The sequence below is a fragment of the Genypterus blacodes genome, unplaced genomic scaffold, assembly GCF_046128005.1.
Source record: "Genypterus blacodes isolate CSIRO-AG114 ecotype Tasmania unplaced genomic scaffold, CSIRO-AGI_Gbla_v1 ptg000438l_1, whole genome shotgun sequence".
NCBI lineage: Eukaryota > Metazoa > Chordata > Actinopteri > Ophidiiformes > Ophidiidae > Genypterus > Genypterus blacodes.
In genome coordinates, this window is record NW_027467208.1 from 2,873,125 (window position 1) to 2,892,182 (window position 19,058).

At 47.2% G+C, this 19,058-nt stretch overlaps 1 protein-coding gene across 1 annotated transcript; it reads right to left on the reverse strand.

Moving 5' to 3' along the window:
* Positions 1–228: 228 nt before the first annotated feature.
* pum1 (pumilio RNA-binding family member 1) lies at positions 229–18,771 on the reverse strand. Its single transcript, XM_076139217.1, has 23 exons — positions 18,660–18,771; positions 15,356–15,528; positions 13,135–13,257; positions 12,914–12,982; positions 11,851–11,956; positions 11,516–11,709; positions 11,201–11,373; positions 10,847–11,111; positions 10,655–10,748; positions 9,010–9,108; positions 8,712–8,854; positions 7,757–7,895; positions 7,395–7,529; positions 6,963–7,262; positions 6,567–6,809; positions 6,118–6,388; positions 5,167–5,296; positions 4,867–5,001; positions 4,512–4,649; positions 3,528–3,653; positions 3,191–3,312; positions 2,879–3,071; positions 229–2,029 (listed from the first exon to the last, which is right to left on the reverse strand). The coding sequence occupies exons 2-23, from the start codon at positions 15,515–15,517 to the stop codon at positions 1,898–1,900; spliced, it is 3,492 nt and encodes a 1,163-aa protein (XP_075995332.1). The 5' UTR covers positions 15,518–15,528; positions 18,660–18,771; the 3' UTR covers positions 229–1,897.
* Positions 18,772–19,058: the final 287 nt, after the last annotated feature.

Sequence of the window (19,058 nt, forward strand, 5' to 3'; positions counted from 1 at the left end):
CTTAAAGAGTAGACCAAAGATCAGATCCAGTCTAGGTGGAATAGTCTCAAATTGTGTGTGTGAGGTCCTCGGGTCTGTTCTTAATGGCGAGTACTTTAAATAAAAATTAAAAAAACATAGATGGTCCATCAGGCACTCCGTCTGGCCTCTCCCTTCAGTGTCTGTGTGTGTGTATCCGACATCCTGTACGAAGCAGACGACAACAAAAAGACACCCGGGACAACAGTGAAATTTTCAAACTTTTTTTTGTTCAGTTTGGTTTCAAAATAAAGATCACACAATTGTTTAGAGACAATCTACAACAGGAGTTACAAAAAATAGTTGCCCAGGCAATAAGCATACACAGGTTCTGTTAACTATACACATATGGTTACAGGTGTGCTCGTAGTAAATATACACAAGGCTGCTCCAAATGTACACCGCGCCACGGCGGGATGCCTCTCTCACCCAAAAGGACAGACAGTATGATACAGCACTTACAGCACTAGAGAAATGCCAAAAAACACAAGAATCTCCTCTGTACAATCTATGGGCTCTACCCCTCTGAAAACAGTCATGGTAATGGGGAGTTAAATGGGTCAAAGGTTCCTCTCCCACCCAGCCAGCGTACCCAGGACACATGACACATTTCACAGGGCATAGCATTCCTATAAAAAGGTATTTAAAAAAGGGACAAATAAGAAACCTTCAACGTAAACCGGAAAAAAGACACCACTAAGTCTAACAGAATGTGTCCTATCGGGAGTCAGTGGGAGATCGACGTCTTAATTTAAGCAGTGACAAGATAAATCTAAAACCAAGCGTGGCGAATCTTTGTACAAGTACTACGCTGTATAGAAAGGGCTTTTTCAAAACAAAAAGTTTGATATTACAATTTACAATATACAACAACTCATATGTCACAACCAAGGAGGTGAGAATATACACTGAAATGCACAGGTTTGGTTCTTTACTAAAGTTTTTTGTCTTTTTTTTTTTTCTCCAGAGTGAATTTTTTTTTTTCCTCTTCCTTTTCTTCTCATACCAAAAAGGGTGGTAAAGCACTTTTACATTACAAGGGTTTACAAATGTACAATTATACAGTCAGAAGTATGTGGTCACTACTAGGATACATTATAGATACAGATTCAACATCAAAAACCAGAAAAACTACAAAGTTTTATATATATATTTATATATATATTTATATGCAAAGGTCTACACCAAGTATACACGTTATATTTATAGAAGCAAGACCAGAAAACGAATCTCCCATGCTAAATGATCTGTCTGCTGGTTAGCTGATGGCATGTGTGTGTGCAGGTGTGCAGGTGTGTGTGTGTGTGTGTATTCATCTATGATTCTGTGACGTCAGACAAATTAAATAATCCATACTTTTATCTCATAGTGGTAAACAGCTAGGATGGGGGGGAGGGGTGTGTGTGTGTGTGTGTGCAGCAGTAGCAAAACGTGACATTAGAGAGTTTATCTGAAACGACAAGAGGAGGAAACTGACAAAGAAAAGAACACAAAGAGCGGGGGGGGGGAGGCAGAGAGATGAGTGGAATACGTCTCACCTCCCGCTCCTCCGGCCCTCCGTCCCCCCCCTCCCCCAGGGTCAGCAGGCCTGGGTTTGGGCGGGGGAGGGGAGGGCGGTACAAATCTAAACTAAGGCTGCCCGTGGCAACAGGCTCCTCCTGTGGGGGTCGTCATGGAAACCGGGTATGAGATATACTCCGGCGTCCTCAATGATTAGGTTTGGTCGGGGGGGTGGGGGGTTAAGATGCCTTTCCGACTCTGGGACTGGGGACAGGTGGGGGTGGGGGTAGGGGGGCGCTGGTAGACCCCAGGGAGGGGGAGGGGGTGAGGTACAGTGTGGTGGGGTAGAGGGATAATCTCAGGGCGGGGGGTGTAAAGATTACATGATGCCGTTGGGGGGGCCGCAGAGGGGTCCCAGGTCAACGCCGTTCTTCATGTAGTACTTCTCCAGCTTGGCCAGGATGTGTTTCCCATACGTGTACTTCCTCAGGGTGGAGATGTGAGGCCGGATCTGTGCGGGAGGGACAAACACACACACAAACAGACACACAGACACACACACACACACACACGTGGGGAAAATGATCAAAGCTGGAAACGGGACTTCTGTACACCTCCTCACACACTTTGCTGCCCCCGCCTGCAGTCGTCGCCCGCGGTTTTCCCGTCATCATTAAATGTGAAAGCTCATTTATTTGCTAATCAATGATGATTTGCATCCGGCAGGAAATGAGCGTCGGCCTCCTGTCGCTCTACTGGGGGATACCCCTGAAGTCAGAGCGCCAACCACCCGAGTGCATCGATCAGTGGAGACGAGCGGCGTTTGTTCCCATTACAGAAGCGTCTCAGAAACATTAAGGCCGTCCATATCGTTTAAATGAACGAGTCCAAAGAAAATGAATCACGGCACCGAGCCGCAATCAACTGGAATTAATTTGGCGGTTGCAGCTTTTTCTGATCGGATCGTTTGTCAAATTTGAGCGTCGACAACAAAGACTGAGATGTTTGAAAGAAGATGAAGATGAATTGCTTCAAAAATCAATGTTTGTTCAAGAGAGAAGAAAAACGTCTCGACCTCCGCAAACGAGGTTCCGAGTTCGATGTGTGTGTGTGTGTGAGCAGAAGGGCTCAGAAAGTGTGTGTCGAGGAGGAATCAATGATTTTGAGGCGGTGGGTTGTTTCAGATACAAGTGTGTGTTCTCTCCCTCTGGTTCACACACTAACTGTGACTCAGACTGCATCACATAAAACCTTTTTATACATTTCTTGTCATTTCTAAGACTTCATCAATCTCAATTTGGCATGAGTCAGATCTCATCTTTTAGAGGTTCCTCTTCCTCCCCCTCCCCCGCTCTCGTACCTTGTGCATGACGATCTTGCGCTGGGTGGGCTCGGCCACGTCGATCATCTTCTGCACCACGTAGTTGGCGTACTGGTCCTTCATCATGGTGTATAAGGCACTGTGGGGGCCCTCCGTCAGGCTGCACACCTCGTCTATCAGCACCGCCCGCTCCGCTCGTGACGCGTGGGTCACACACTTCTCCACCACGTTGCTGGACGGGAGGAAGGAGAGAGAGCGGATGTGAGTCGTTAAGTGTCAAAATTAAATGAGCTCAAGTCATCCTCCTGGTGAGTGAGTCAGAGAAGTGTGTGTGTGTGCATTGGTTTTCACCTGGCGAACTTGTGCTGGCTGAGTCCGAGTACGTTTCCTCTGATCTCAGCCACGATCTTGCTCTTGTCCTCAGCTCGGCCGTGCTCCAAAACGTGTTGGATCACATAGTTGCCATACTGGTCCTGAAGAACACAAAACACACACACAGAAATTGACCAAAACATCCCAGGGTGCCAGCTGGTGCCGATGACATCATGTCTGGCAAACAGGCAATCTCTGAAATCTGGAGGCTCAAGGAGAAGATTTATCTAAGCCATCTTAAGGTTTCATTACCCAGACAAACACAACCAACAGCAGGTAGTGCTAGGTTGTGTCTGTGTGTGTGTGTGTGTGTTACCTGCACTAACTGCTCTGTGTGTTGGTGAAGCTCCTCTAGTATAGGCAGCGTCTGTTCTGGAAGGCAGTGTTCGAGAATGCGCTGGATGACTCTGCAGCCATAGGGATGAGTGGAGAGGGCAAAGACCTGGAAGAGAGACATCATTACACACTCAACACACACACACTCAAGTGGGCCTGGAGCTCAGACATGGTGATAATACACTGTTTCTAAATCTGTACTCGGCTGTGCAGCAAAGTCCCTTTAAAGTAAAGAAGTCAGGTAAAGTTAATTACTCTCTACATTCCTCTACCGGGAAGAAGCTTTGTCATGTAAACTTGATTTCTCCTCCAGCTAGAGCTGAGTCATACTAACACACACACACACTCTGCCCTCCCCTAAAGGTGAAAACACATTCCTTACATACTTTCAGCTGCACAAACAAATCAGAGCTGTAACAAAACACACACACACACACACACACACACACACACACACACACACACACACACACACACACACACACACACACACACACACACACACACACACACACACACACACACACACACACACACACACACACACACACACACACACACACACACACACACACACACACACACACACGTGAGAGCAGAGGCACATTTACAGCTGAAAGCTTTCATCTGAACAGACAAAGAATCTGTCTCAACACTTTATGCTAATGTAACATTTAGCTGTTGGATAGAAGACGGCTGCGGCCTTTGGCCGGACGTTCCTGTTGCCATGGCAATGTACCCTGTCCCTAGAAAGTGACGGTGTTCTAGGTGTCAGTTTGGGACAGATCTGTAATTTGGCGGTGACAATATGCTCGCCGCCTCCAGGCAGAGATGATGTATGTGTGCACACCAGCAAGTGTGTGTGTGGACACCAGCAAGTGTGTGTGTGGACGCCTGTCGAGCGCCACAAGGCTCCAGTAATTGAATGTGGAAATATTTGGTGCGTGCACACAAAGAGACCAACCTGTCCCTTGAAGGCATCAATGATGAAGTGCAGTGCGTGTGGCTGGACACACTCGATACACTTCTGCACCACGTGGTTACCGTTCTGGTCCTTCACACACTTCAACACATGGCCGTCCAGCTCCCGCACCATCTCACTCTGCAGTGGAGGAGGAAAGAGGGGCAGAGAGGAAGTGCAGAGCAAGAGGAAAGAACAAGGAGAAGGATGGAGAAAGAAACAGGAAAGAGTTTGCATCATGATGACTGGAGTGTAAAGAGGCAAAACCATTTCTGAACAACAGTGACCTCTTGTCCTCTTTCTCAGAGTCCCAAGGGAGGGTGTGTGTGTGTGTGTGCGTGTGTGCGAATGTACTTACAATGACCTGCTGGTCTGAGGGGATGAACTCCAGGGCTTTCTGGATGACCCTGCAGCCGTACATCTGCAGGGCCAGAGACAGCACATGACCACGGATCCTCTCAGCCAGAGCCAGCTTCTGGTCCAGGCTGCCAAACTAAACACACACACACACACACAAAGAAGCCTGTGAATTCTCAGCTCTGTGATGTTGACACATTACACTACACCACATCAATCAAAGATAATAACTTAGGACTGTGGGTCTTTACACATCACACATGGAACAGTGGTGAGAATGACTGGCGGCCCACACACACACCTCAAAGAATTTCTGGATGACATAATTTCCAAAGACGTCCACCATGAGCTGGTAGGCCGCCTGCAGGATCTCGCTGAAGACGAGCTGGCGTTCTGCTGAACTGGCTCGCTCCAACTTCAGCTGGATGAACCTTCAGGGACGGAGAGGATGAACATGCTGGGTAACTGTGACTGAACAAGAGCTCAGCTACATTCATTCAGTTCATTAAATATTTAAGAGAGCAATAAGTACAGCAAAGAACCAGACAGGCAAGCCAAAATCCTACCTAAAACTATAAGCCCTCCATTTCAGATCATTTCCCAACTTTGGATAAGCGTAAAGAAACACCAGAGTGACTGCAGCTCCTAAAGCTTTATCAGGATCAGATGAGAGGAGGTGAAGTCAGTGTGAGGAGGGAGCGGAGGGAAGAAAGCAATGGAAGCTCAAGTGATGGAAGCCAGGCAGCGGCGGAGATAAAGAGCACAGAGTGATAGTGAACGCTCGGAGGAGAGAACATGTCTGGAATGGGGAGACTGGATGTCACAGAGTATTAATAGAACGATTTAAGTAGGAAACTTCAGCTAGAAGGCAAAAAGCTGCTTGGGCCCAAGCAGGAAGAGGGCTGGAGGGTCTGACACAAATGAACAGGGAGCACTCTCGACTGTATCAGATAAGGTGAGGTAAGATATGTGGACGCACGTGGTGTTAGAGCGTGGAAATGTGTCTGAGATGAAGCCAATACAGGGCTTTCACATTCATTTTGATGCGTGGAGTCTATGTGGATCCCTGTAAGTGGACTTGGACTTCACATGACCATGAACTGGAACTGCTTCACCAGGTTTATTAGCTGGAGTCATCTTACATATCTCTGGCATCAAGCAGTCACGTTTGAGCTGATATGATATTGCTGTTTTGCAGGCTGTTGTGCGTTTTGCTGCCGTGTGGTTCGGGGGTAATGGAGCCTGAGTGTACCTGCTGCCGTGCTGGTCCTGGCTGAACTCCATGATGTGGCCGGCGATGTCTCTGAGCTGCAGGTTGGGGTACCGGTTGTTCCTGAAGTCCTCCAGCAGACGGCTCCGGCCAGATGGCATCACGTCGGACATGCCGTAGCGTAGCCGTGACGACGGGAACAGCTGGCTGCTTGGAGAGAAGAGGGAGGAGCCTGAGCTGGCGGCACTGCGGTATTTGGCCTCTGCTCCAGGAGCTGCAGAGATGAAACGGCCGCTGCCATTGGTCAGGCCTCCTGAGGGGACCAAGATGAGGAAAGGAGTCAGGACAGTTCAACAGCTGTCAATCTAAATTAATTGACACTTATAACCTCAACCACTTTCAATAGGAATGACAGGGAACATCTCCTGGTGCACTAAGAAAAGCAGGTTGTAGTTTCCTGTTGACATGTTTGGACAGGATTGCACACTTACCAAGATTGAGGTTGGATGAGGAGCTGTGATTGGACAGGGAAGGTGGAGGGGTGAGGGAGTGGGAGGGGCCCTGGTTGGGCAGGGGCATGCCCACAGGGCCGGGGGAGGGACTGAAGCCCAAGGTGCCATTGTAGAAGCCTCCGTGGCCAATGGGAGTGAGGCTTGAGGGCGTGCGCTTGTACAGCTCATTGTTGCCGGTCAGGGAGTCCCGCCTGGAACCACTGCCACCACTGGAGTTGGCCACTAGAGGGACACAAAGTTACAAAATAGGTGCAATGAGATCACTTTGCTTTGGTCCCTTCGACAATTTCAGATGAACATTTTTGTGACGCAAACAAATCTCTGGAGGATTCACAGACACACAGCAGAACACTGCATGGAGACAGATTCCCTTACCTGCAGTGCCAAACCCTCCCAGTGTGGCTCCCAGTGTGGCACCGAGGGAGGAGGAGGTGGGCTGGCTGAAGCCCAAAGAGGCAGAGTTTGGTCCGGGTTGGCCAGAACCCTGTGAGAAGAGGGAGGAGCTCTGGGAGGAGGAGCTCAGGGAGGAGGATCCGTAGAAGGAGCTTCCTCCCAGAGCACCACCAGGACCACCTTGCTGCTGAGGCTGCTGGGACGTCATGGCACGGAATGGACCATTGGCCCCGCCTCCAAGACCACCATTGGCACCGCCCGCTGAGGCTGCTGCTGCCGCAACTGTCGAGAGAAAGATAAAGGAGTGAGTCAAGCGGGATTCAAAGAGGTTTTCCAAAGGAGAGACAAAGAGGGTGGTTGGATGTTTCACACTGTATTAACCTACAGTGAGGGAAACTAACTTCACGATGTTACCTGCTTGTGCTGCAGAGGGGGATATGATGACGGAGGCAGGGGCCATGAGACGGACGGGGCCGCTACGAGCACCAGTGTTGACGACCAGGGCCCCTGTTTGATCATAGTAGGCTGCTGGGGCCAGGACCGGATACCCTGAGGGCAGAAAGACTGGAGTAATCAGACCGCACGGGACCTGGTTTAGTAACTTTGTGTAGATAGGAAGGCTCATTACTGTCAATAGGCGCTGGACAATTGTGCTGTATTTGCAAATGTAACTGGATTACAACTAGAGCAATAAATAGAGCTAGAGAAACAGAGCATATGTCTTTCAAGCGTGTGTACAAGCTGGCAGAGAACACACACACAGTGCAGTGACTCACCAGGGACGCCTGCTGCCAGCCCCTGCCCAAAGGCAAGGGCAGAGTTGACTGCTGCTGCTGCAACCAGCTGGTCGTTCTGCTGACCCTGCTGACCCTGGCTGGGGGTCAAAGGTCTCTGGTTTCCTCCAGCACGCATCACCTTTTTAAAGCCAGAAAAACAAGCAGTTTGAGTTGACAAATGTCTGGCCAGGCAAACGTGACTCAAATGCTCCTTCATCATCACCAGTCTTGGCTGGGTCTCATATGAAAAGAAAACAGCAGCAGGTCTCATGGTCACAGTGGTGGTAAACCTTTATGTTTCCCACTTGTAAACGCAGGCGGAGGAGCCAACAAGTAAACACTGTGTGGCCCTGGTTGCTGGTGTGAAGGCAAAACAACAATCTCTCTGTTTATGCACGTTTTCTCCTGGCAGACACACTTGTATGTTGGGACCGTCAGAAGCGTCTCACAACAGACGATGAAGGCGGTCGCAGGCAGCAAACTTAGATCTGCCCTCCAGCCTTTTGTCAGTAGCTCATGCTGAGGCTAACTGGGCTAAATCTTCAGTTTCTGCACATCCTCAGTATTTTGTGAATTTCTCTTTCTGTGATTCGGTACTTTTACCAACCTGTTTACCTTCGGGGTTGCCATCAACATTGCAGCAGTGTTGCCATCTTATACTGAGAACGCCACAGCTAAATGTTTTTAACGGGCATGACTCATGTAATTACTGTTTTCACAACATGTGGAGACAGGTCAAGTTTAAGCTCACAAGTAAAGTGGCAGGTAAATAACACAAAGACAGTTGGGTCATACTTAATTATTCTGAACCTCCATGACTGATTCATAATCTAAACTCTGCGTGAAGAGCTCTGTGGAGCGGCGGTCACACTGAATGCAAATCTAAACCCTCAGAGGAACATTTGGAGCCAGTGGCAATCAGCGTGACAGCATTTCTGGCGAGCAGCTGACTGACCTGCTGTTGGTTCTGCTGGCCCTGGCCTCCTCCCTGCTGGTTGGCCGAGTTGTTGGCTGCCGCAGCCTGCTGCTGGAACAGGTTGGCGGGGTACACTCCCCAGGGGGTCACACCGTAGTACTGGGGAGGCATCACTGCCGGACCTGGAGACAATCAGGAAGAGACGGTTGAGACAAGTGAGCGGATGTTTATGAAGGTCATCGATTGTGGAAGTTGGAGTGAAACAGTTTCTGAAGCGGCCGTTAACGTGGCAGCTCAAAGCATCCGTTTGTGGCGTTTCAACACGTGGATGTCTCACCGAGCGTAGCTGCGGCTGCTAGTCCGGCTGCGTACGGGTCTGTCCCTGGTGGGGCGGCACTGATGATGTAGGGATTGGGCACAAATGCTGGGGCCAAACCTGGAGAGCACAGGGGGGGAAATGGGTTCACACAGTGTAAAGTCAAACATAGAGCAATGTGGGGAGAGGGTGAGAGGATGTAGTTTAGAGCTTTGACTGAAGTCTGCAAACTGATGAAAAGCAATTCACCCTAAAATGTCTTTTTTGTCCTTATTTGTGGATTAACTGTTGGACACGTAAACACAAAATTCCTTATTAAAGCTAAATCCACAGGAAACGAGGGAGCTTTAAAAAAATATATGACTTGGGAGAATAAAAAAAAAAAACACTTTTAATACTTTAACATCACCCATTGGGAGTTATTATGAATATTTCTTCAAGGCAATTTCCCAGCTGTGTCTAATCCATTTGGCTTTATCATTCTCATGACTATACTGGCTAATAACAGAATGAATCAGCTAAACAGAGGTGTCTGCGAGTCTCTGCGGTCTGTCACTCCTTAGCTTTGTTATTATCATCTAAAGCCCACTAAAGCACTGTCAAACTCTGATCAAACACAGCAATAAATCATCAGGGGAAGAACAATCATCAGAACTAAATATTCCTGAGTGTTTTTACTTTATTTACTAGTGGATTTCTGCACTGATAAGGTGAGGATGATGCCTCGGATCCGTAATACTGTAAAGCAGCGTGCGGTAATAAAATCCGCCATGCAAACCACGTCTGAACATAACGGCACTTGTAGCCGTCCCGGGGGTGCATTTCATCCTGTCATTTATTTAGACAAAGGAGTGAGAGAGAACCAGGCATCACCAATGGCCATCATAAATACAATGAGCACAAGGGAAAATGGCACTCAACAAAAAAAGGGAAAGACAGAAATCATCGTACGGCTCGGCTCTATTCCTGGCGGCCTCGGCGACGATTACTCAGTTATATCAGGGTAGCAGTTACTCACCCTGTTAATTGTGGAGGAACAGAGACAAGGTGACTGTTAAAGCCTCATTATGCTTCCTTCGACACAGGCCAGTGAACATGTTTATACCTTTTTCCCAGTGCCCACTTGGAGGAGCGGGGGCGGGGCGGCGATTAATCATACAAACAGGGATACGCCACCCACTATGACTTTAGGAGAGGGGGGTCGACGGTAATTATGTGTCGCAACACAGTCGTAAGAGGGGATACACAGGTTTAACAGCGCCGATTAGATTCCCTCCATGGGGGGGATGACATTTGTGGGATCTCAAAAACATTGTTGACATGTAGCTTCATTTGGGACTTAAGACCTCTCCACCTATATTCCAACAGGAAGGATGTGAGCGGTGAGTTGGTGTTCTTTTTTAACAGAACCACAAAGACATTGTTGCAGCACTTACATTTAATTTAATGGTTCACTTAACTCAAACCCCTAGGTTGATCATATACAGTTGGAGCAAAGCTGAGATAATGATTGTAAAGCCAGACATGTCGCAGCACTCTGAGGCCACCGATGGTGGGAAAGAGCGGCAGATGAAATGTGAAATGAATGTCAGCCAATACATTTCAAATAAATGAGATGTTGACATTCAGATCTCCTGCTCAAACGGGACGCACACACACAACTTACCAATGTGAGATTGCTGCGCTGCTGCCAAGGCGTACTGCTGCTGCTGGGCTGCTGTTAACTGCTGCACTGCCAGCGCGTTGTTTCTCTGAAACAGCTTTAACACACAGCGACAGGTAATCAGATTGGAATGGTACTGAAGCCCAGAGGAGACGACATTTGTTAATATATTCAATCTCTGCCAGGCTCCGGTACCTGCTGCTGGTTAGTGTAGTCAAATAAGCCCACGGTGGGAGCAGAGTCCATGGGCATCTGGGAGTTGTAATCAAACTGAAGAGGCTCCATCACAGACTCCATCTGGTCCATGGTCACACCACCTTGCTCCACACCAGAGAAGTCTTCAGGGGGCTTGGGGCCTCCACCACCTCCGTGGGGTGTCATGCCCTCTGGTCCTACGCCACCGGGACCCCCGAGCAGGTCGCCTTCAGGGCCTGGGGGAGGCATGTTGCCTGGAGGACGACTACACGGCAAGAGAGGAGTAAAGAGTGAGCTCAACATCTCTTTAGTACAGAGCGTGTTTCTTTGTGTCTCTGTTCTATTTAGTCCTACCCAAACTCTTTGACATCCACATCAAGGCCATTCTGTACGGGCAGTCCATTAGGGTTGATGACGTCGCTGATGACATCGGCTTCACCTTCTGTCAATTCATTCAGTTTCTCTCCCTCAAAAGCTGCCTTTGGCTTTTCCCTCTTCTCTTCCTCCACCTCTCCGTCCCTCTGCCCCTGTGTGATCAACACCAAAGACAAATACAGGTGATGGATTGTTACAGTGCAAATGTAAAATAAAAGGCCATGAAAACGGGTAGCAACAGAGAACACAGACACACGGACAAGGACATAAAGGAAAGTCACTCATTGGACTTACATAAGGTCCTTTCCGGAGGCAGGAATCAAGTTTGTCAGCTGGCGAAGAGGAGAGAACGTACTCCACCATGCTGACACCCAGCCCACCGCTCTCAGACCGCGGTGACATCACTGATCCCACGCCGACTTCGCCACCACCATGGAAACCCTGCCCTGGCCGACGGGACACCATGATTGGCTGAGACACGGAGTGATCTGGCAGGAGAAAGAACACAACATTTAGAACCATCATTTACCAAAACACGCCACTTTCTTCCTTCATATCCATACGCGAGGTCAAGGAAATGTAAATATAAATATATAAATATCCATAATGTAAACCAGAGGAGCGTTTACCTGAGGCCCCCCATGCACTGTCCCTCCACTGGTCCAGGAAGATCCCTTTAGGTCCGTCCTTCCCAGAGTCGTCTGTCTCCCAGTACTTCTTACCAGTTAGCAGTTGCTGGAGAGAACAAGAGAACAGGGAAGAAAAAACATAATATGGTGACACAGACGCCGTGAGAAAGAAACAAAAACAGAGCAGTCACAGTGAGCACATCAAGCTCGCTCTGCAGCACAACACAAAACTTAGCTTTTCTCATTTTAAAGAGCCGTTACAGTCTGGAGCTGCGTGCCAATACGAAACCACGCTACATATATAATGGGATAGGGCGAAAATGACACCTTACAGAAACATAAGCTCCTGGCTACATTAAAACTACACCAGACAAGCACGAGCTCGTCGTAGGCACCGACCCAAAGTAATGACGTCACTGTGTGAGGACGCTTTTAAATATGTGAATGTTTTACTCCCCCAAGACAAATGTACAGGCATTTCTGCTCAGTCTCGTCTCACAATGATAACAACTTTGACATTCAAGGAAGGCACAACCATTATTCCTGTGCACACAAACTGTTCCATCGGTTGATAAAGGGAAATGAATCTTGAGTGAGAATTTCAGACCAGGAGAGAACCTATTAGGAATCAATCCCTGACTTTATTCTTCCCTTCAGACGCAGAAAAGACCCTGAATAAATCCTCCACATTTCAGGTTGACAAGACAATCCTGGATCAAACCTGCTAGTGTGCCAGCTTCTGTAAAAGCCATTTCAGCTGTTTCAGTAGAATCCATTACCATCAATTCACAGCAAAGCAAACCTTTGGATGACAAGACATGTTTCTCTTTCCATCACAAAGGATCTTCCACCTGTGATTTAAACAATCTGAGCAACACGGCAACCAGGCTTAGATAAGATATCATTACTGTTCCAACATGGTGTGCTGCAGAAGTAAACAGGAAGCCGCCGTGTGCAGCCACTCTGCTTGTGACAGCTACAATATATAACCCATCTACCCTTGAACCGTGTCGTAAAGCTCCTGAACATACGTGACCCCAAAACATCATCCATCAACCCTCACCTCTCCCATGGCCCGGCCCTCCAGAGCCAAGGCCTGAAAGTCGTGGTTCAGCTCATCCATGGACCGCACCTACACACAGACACAGACACACACACACGGAGTATAACAGCCGTTCAGTCTTTTTCTAATACATTTTGATTCTAGAAACCATTAGACCAAGTTAGGATCATGTATGTTCCCTAATCAAAGTGTGGCTAATGTAGGCAACGTATTCCACCCACCTGGCTGTCGTGGATGTTGTCTCCAGTGGGCCAACGATGTTTGCCGGGCTGCTCGCCGTGCTGCCGCTGGAAGAAGTAGTCCACCATGGCATCGTCCTGGGAACGTCCCGCACCTGCCACACCCTGGAGGAAACGCACACACATGCACATTACTTTGGAATTACTGGCAACACCGTGAGGCAGAATGTGTCTGGGTCACACCTGGGGAGGGGTGGAACGTCTGAACCTAAACACACGTGTTAGCAGTTCAGTTCAATGACAAAATTCCCTCATTTAATGTTTACTTTGAAAGGAAATGAATTCATCAGTTTAACCTTGGAGCTTTTAACAGATGCAACGTGAGAAACACAAAACAGAGACCGTTCCCAAACCATTTGTGATGGATATCTGGTGGCTCAACAGAATGAACTCGATGCAAAGTCGTACTTAGTTCAAGATGCTCTTTCTGGTAGAAAATAACCAAGTTGGCGTGCAGAGGGATTTAGTTATGGATGACATTTTACTATAATTTGACTACCCAACAACAGAGCTTTAAAGCCTGCAAGGACGGACCAAGAACGGCTGCTCTGACCTACCCTTAAGGTCACTTTCTGCAGGGAGATATTTCACAAAGGTGTATTCATTGTGACGTTCTGATTCAAATACATGGCTGCTTTTTTGTTGGGACGTTTTCATAGCCAGATTAAGGTTTGTTGTGAGAGCTAGAGCACAATTGTTGCTGTGAATGTTCCACATTTGTTATTGTGGGACTCCTGAAAAAATACAATAATCTATGCACATTCAGGTGACAGAATGAGAACAGCAGGAAATATGTGGACACTGTAATATGGTACTTCCCTCTTGATTAAGGTGTTACACACAGACCATTTATGATTGTGTGGACCAGCCCAAATTGTCCAATTACAAACCAGGGAATGGCAAATTCAAAACACCCTTGTATAACCTAGGTGTGTGCGGTGCTAAACTGCTACACTCTGATGTCCACAGCACTTCAGCTTCCCTGTATCACTACAGCAAACCACTTTCCTCTTCCACTGACCTGTTCCTCAATAGATGAAGAACAACAAGGCCGTCTGGCTGAGATGGTGTAAATCTTAGTTGGAGTGTGCATGCGAGTGTGTGTATACACTGAGTTACAACATTCCTCCAAACTTGCCAAAATCAGTGTTCAGGGGTGCATAGACTGCTTTTCATTTCATTAACATAAAATTAGCAGCTTGATTTTTCATTACCAAATGATAGTAGTGGGAGACATGAATGAAAGAAACCACGCTTGCCCCCCCGCCCCCCATAATGATATCATGCAAGACGTCACACTTGCCATGGAGACATGAATGAGCCGCCCCTGCACTACCCTGACAACATGAATGATGTCACTTGTTAAGGTGACGTCACATCGCCAGTAAAGAAGCATGAATGGAACCAACCAAAGAGCCCTCATAACGACATCATGATGGATGTCACAGTTAACATAAATATAACCATCTAAAGCAAAAACAAACCCCAATCCTTTCCCCAGTTAAACCGTTTGCATCTTGTTAAAGGAGAAGCGTCCGTCACTGTCGTCTCCAGTGAGTGAATCTCCACTACAGCCAGGCAATAATTACCTAATTTAACACTACTTCATACACAACCCGGAGCTTGGGTTAGTGCTGAGGGGGACGGGGGAGGGGTATCATTGGAGGGTCTGCAAGAAAAGGTACAAACGCCCAAAGGCCACTTTTAAGGGGCGGGGCCTCAAAGGTGCCTTTGCTCGAGTGCGAGGAATGTGCAGAGTCACCAACTGCCCCCATGAGTGAAAGTTTAGTCAACTCCTTTATACAATATCTCCTAACCATAACTGATGTTCCATCTGTGCACACAGCAAAGGGTTCAAAGGTTTATCATATTGTGGTTGAGATTCACTTTTTCTTTTCGGTTGTATTTAGAACGCTTTACTGCTGTCAAGAGTTCTTATCCAGACATCTAAACCATTTGAGCAGCAGACGTTGACCAGTCACAAGATGCAAGTACATGCAGCTCTAGGTATCTGCAAGCTAAATATTAGACATGGCTTCATCAGGCTGAGGAGGATGCAACTTTTATAATCAAAAGGTATCTATCAATTCCATTTCATCATAATGCTGAATCAGTATCACCAATCTGAAAACTTCACTGATATCGTGACTTTTCTGATGTGAACATAACAAATGTTTCTGTGTGTCAAGGTGGTTTTTGTTACCTGCTGGCTGGGGGGCGTGGCCTGAGGGGTCGGCCCAGTTGGAGGGGCATGTCCACCGCTGCTCAGCACCACAGGCATGCTGGGAGAAGTAGTTCTATGGTGGGGGCTGAATGAATCCTGCCAGAGCACTGCTTTCCTCTTCAACACACACACGCTGCTCATTCCACCACAGCCTGTCCAGAGAGAAGGGCATTGGTCACTAGCAAGCAACGGCATAATGGACCAATATAATGAACGAGCACATTAATGCAACAATTGGGTCAGAAGTGGTCAATGTGTCCCAAAGAGGCACATTCACAAGTTGGCACACATCAGTGCGGCTACTGTGAGAGGGAAAGGATGAACTAGATTTGGTACTGTATGTTTGGATGACATCACTGTTGTAGCTTTCTTGGTTTGGATGACATCAATGTGGTAACTTTGCTAGTTTAACAACATCAACATCGTCTTTTTAAGTAGTGACATTTTGTAAGCAACAGCTTTTGACCATGAAAATCTAAATAGTTCTTATTCTGGAATACTTCTTCATACAGTCAAGCCAACACTAGGCAGTGCAAGGAGCCATCAACTCATTTGCCTGACATTTTCCTATTCTAAAGAGGTTTGTTTTCGTAAATCCCTCACACAAATCCTAAATGAGTTAGAAAGTTAAGCACCACATAATCTAATCTAATTAAAAAGACACCAATATCACAGAAATGTTCAAGCGAAGATGGGCCACTGACAATGTCACACAACGATGGAAATAAAAACATCAAAGACCGCAGTGACATTCACTGCTTTTCATGTCAAAATACATGAGATAATGTTCACTACAAACCAGAGGCATTTAAGACATCACAAAGAGTACAGATGCTTTGATCTCATACTTAAATGGAATTATTAAATAAATAAAATCTACACTCCTCCACAACACAGAACTGAACACCTCTAGCTTTGTTCACAAAGTGCAAGCGCCTCGGAGCACAAGCATACAAAGACATTTGGAGGCGGTAGAAGTCTTAATTAGTTACACTGTAGGTCTAACAGATGTGGAACAAGGTGACATCCTGGAATTAGACCTGTAAATGTAAACCTAGACCATTTAATTAGTGATAATCTAACACGAGTGCTGTTATCAAAATATCCAGACAAACCACAAGATCTCTGATCTAAACAAACTGGCAGTGTGCCCATGTGCCCAAAGCCTCACACACACTGCAAACATTATGGTTCCTTTTGTGTTCTGCTGGAATGGAGCCTACCTGTTCTCACATCAACAGAGTAAAACAATACAGACTCTACTTTACCACATACATATGCTTCAAAACATTTTCTTGTTATTCACTTCCAACAACATTTTAACACCTTACCCGAGGAGAGATAAATCTGCTGTGTGGCATGGCTGCTCAGTGCGTCTTAACATTATGTGTCAGCCAACCACAACCACATACTTACAATGTGCAACAACGCAAAACATAGTACTGTTTGATTCAGTTTAAACTGGAACATTAGGAACTTTATTTTTTAAAGAATGGAAACAAACTGTACAAGTCCTGTTCATTAACTTGGGTGAGGGTTTGTGGGCAGCTTATAATTATGTAATCAAAGTTCACGGTGACACAGTGTTACACGGTACAAAGGAACACATTTCTCTGGTCTAACTGCTTTTCCTAGTAACATAGTACATGTTCACTGCACAGTTTCAGGTCAGCAAATGCAAACTTTCCCCACGAGGTGAGATGGTGACTCATCCTGCTGAAAAGACTAAGATCAGCTTTATAATCATTTCTCAACTTGTTGAACAGACTAACTTGTGTTTTTTATCAATGTGTAAATCTGACAAACTAAGATCAGTGTTCAGGTGGGTGTGCAGCAGTAACACGTAGAAATGAAAGTAATGTGTCAGACTACCTAGTGGAGGAAACGCTGTGTTCACGTCGAGGGGCAGAATCACGGCCTTACAATTTATGAACACATAATGGTGAGAAAAAAGTAAAGCATATAATGGCTGGCCTAACGTCTTCATTTTAGGATAGTAATTAATTACTGGGTTACTTTTCAGAGAACAGTATGTCTAGTGGTCATGGTCAACATAGAGCACAACAATGTTAGTGGTTTGCAGTAGTCAGAGGGATATAATTTGTATTTTACAGCCCCTCCTTCTCCAACCAGCTCTGATCTAGGTTAAAATTACACGTTTCACATTAGTGTCCCTACAGGCCATGAGGAAATTACAAGCAGTTCTTTTTTACAATGAGCCATATACAGTAATTATCTCTCTCGGAGTCTCACACGATGAACCTCAAACACATTCAAGCTTTCCCTCTGCCCGTGAAGGCACCGTGAGGCAGCCCGGCGCACACCCCCTTCATGGGGACAAAAACCCCGCAGGCTGACCGGCTCCACACCTAGAGAGGAACAATAAACCTGCAAAGCAAACTGAGCTTTCACTATATAAATACACGAATGCTTCTTCTGCTTCCCCCCCTATCTTCAATCGAACACAAACCAGGTGTTAGCTCATCATTCCGGTGCTACAGCGCGAAATCAGGTAGAGAAACACCCGGAAATTCACTACACTGTGACCATTTCCCAAAGCGAAGCGCACCCGGGTTGTTATGCTACGATCTTAGCACCCGGAAACAAGCGCCGCGGACCATAATCGAGCCTGGTTAATCATTATTCAATACCGGGATCACTCCACCGCATACCGGCCACAGACAGGGGTGTGACAATACAACAAGGCAACCTGCAGCTAACACAAGACGGCATTAGCTAGGTGTCTACACGAACCTAACATGTTATCACCAAGGAGACATGACACATCAAAACCAAAGGGATAGAAATCAGCCCGGTGAAAAGGGTCGTGACAATTATGTCGGATTCACGCATCTGCTTCAAATGTGTTATGGTGTGTTCACTGCCCGTTTACCAACAATAACACGGCCTCCCGACACAAGGCTCGACCCGGTCGGACCGGGGGCCAGCACGGGTTGTACACAATGTTTTATCGGCTGCAGTGGCCCGCTGACAATGCTAACTCGTCCATAAAAACGCCGGTGAATTCAACGTGTGTCTACCGTGCTCGCAGCCCCACAGGTCCCGGTGACGCGGATGCTAACAAAGGCCTGAGAGCTGTCTGGAGCGGAAGACCGACACAACGGGAGGAAGGAGGCAGACAGCAGAAAGGGAGGCAGCCTCTCGAGCCCCGCAAATTTGCCCGGCTAACCTCACTGGAAGCCATTGCCTTAACAATACCTGCACCGATGCGTGGACTAGACACATGTAAAGCTACCGACACCGGGTAAAAAGTGATACTTACCGGCGGAGAGGGTGGATGGTCGCGGATTTCGGCCCCAGTTTCTCTCTGACACCCCCAGGCTTTCACTCCGACAACATGGCGGCTCGACGGAGGAGCAAGCGAGAGCGCTGCATGATGGGAAGGGATGAGAGGGAGCGTGCGGTTCATTGCGCCAACCGGGAGGGGCGGGGGTCACACCGGACCGGTCTCTTTGTTAGACGTGCACGGGAGAAGTGTATTTATGTGGCACAACTATTTATCCTCGACCCCATTCGCGTCATTATTCAATGGAAAATAGGTTACGATATTATTCAATGGAAAATGTGTTGCATATTGTTTCCTCAAGTGGCGTAAGATCTGTGTTAGTTTGAGTAGAGGGAGGCAGAGATCCATTACATAAATATAACGAAAAAACGCTGC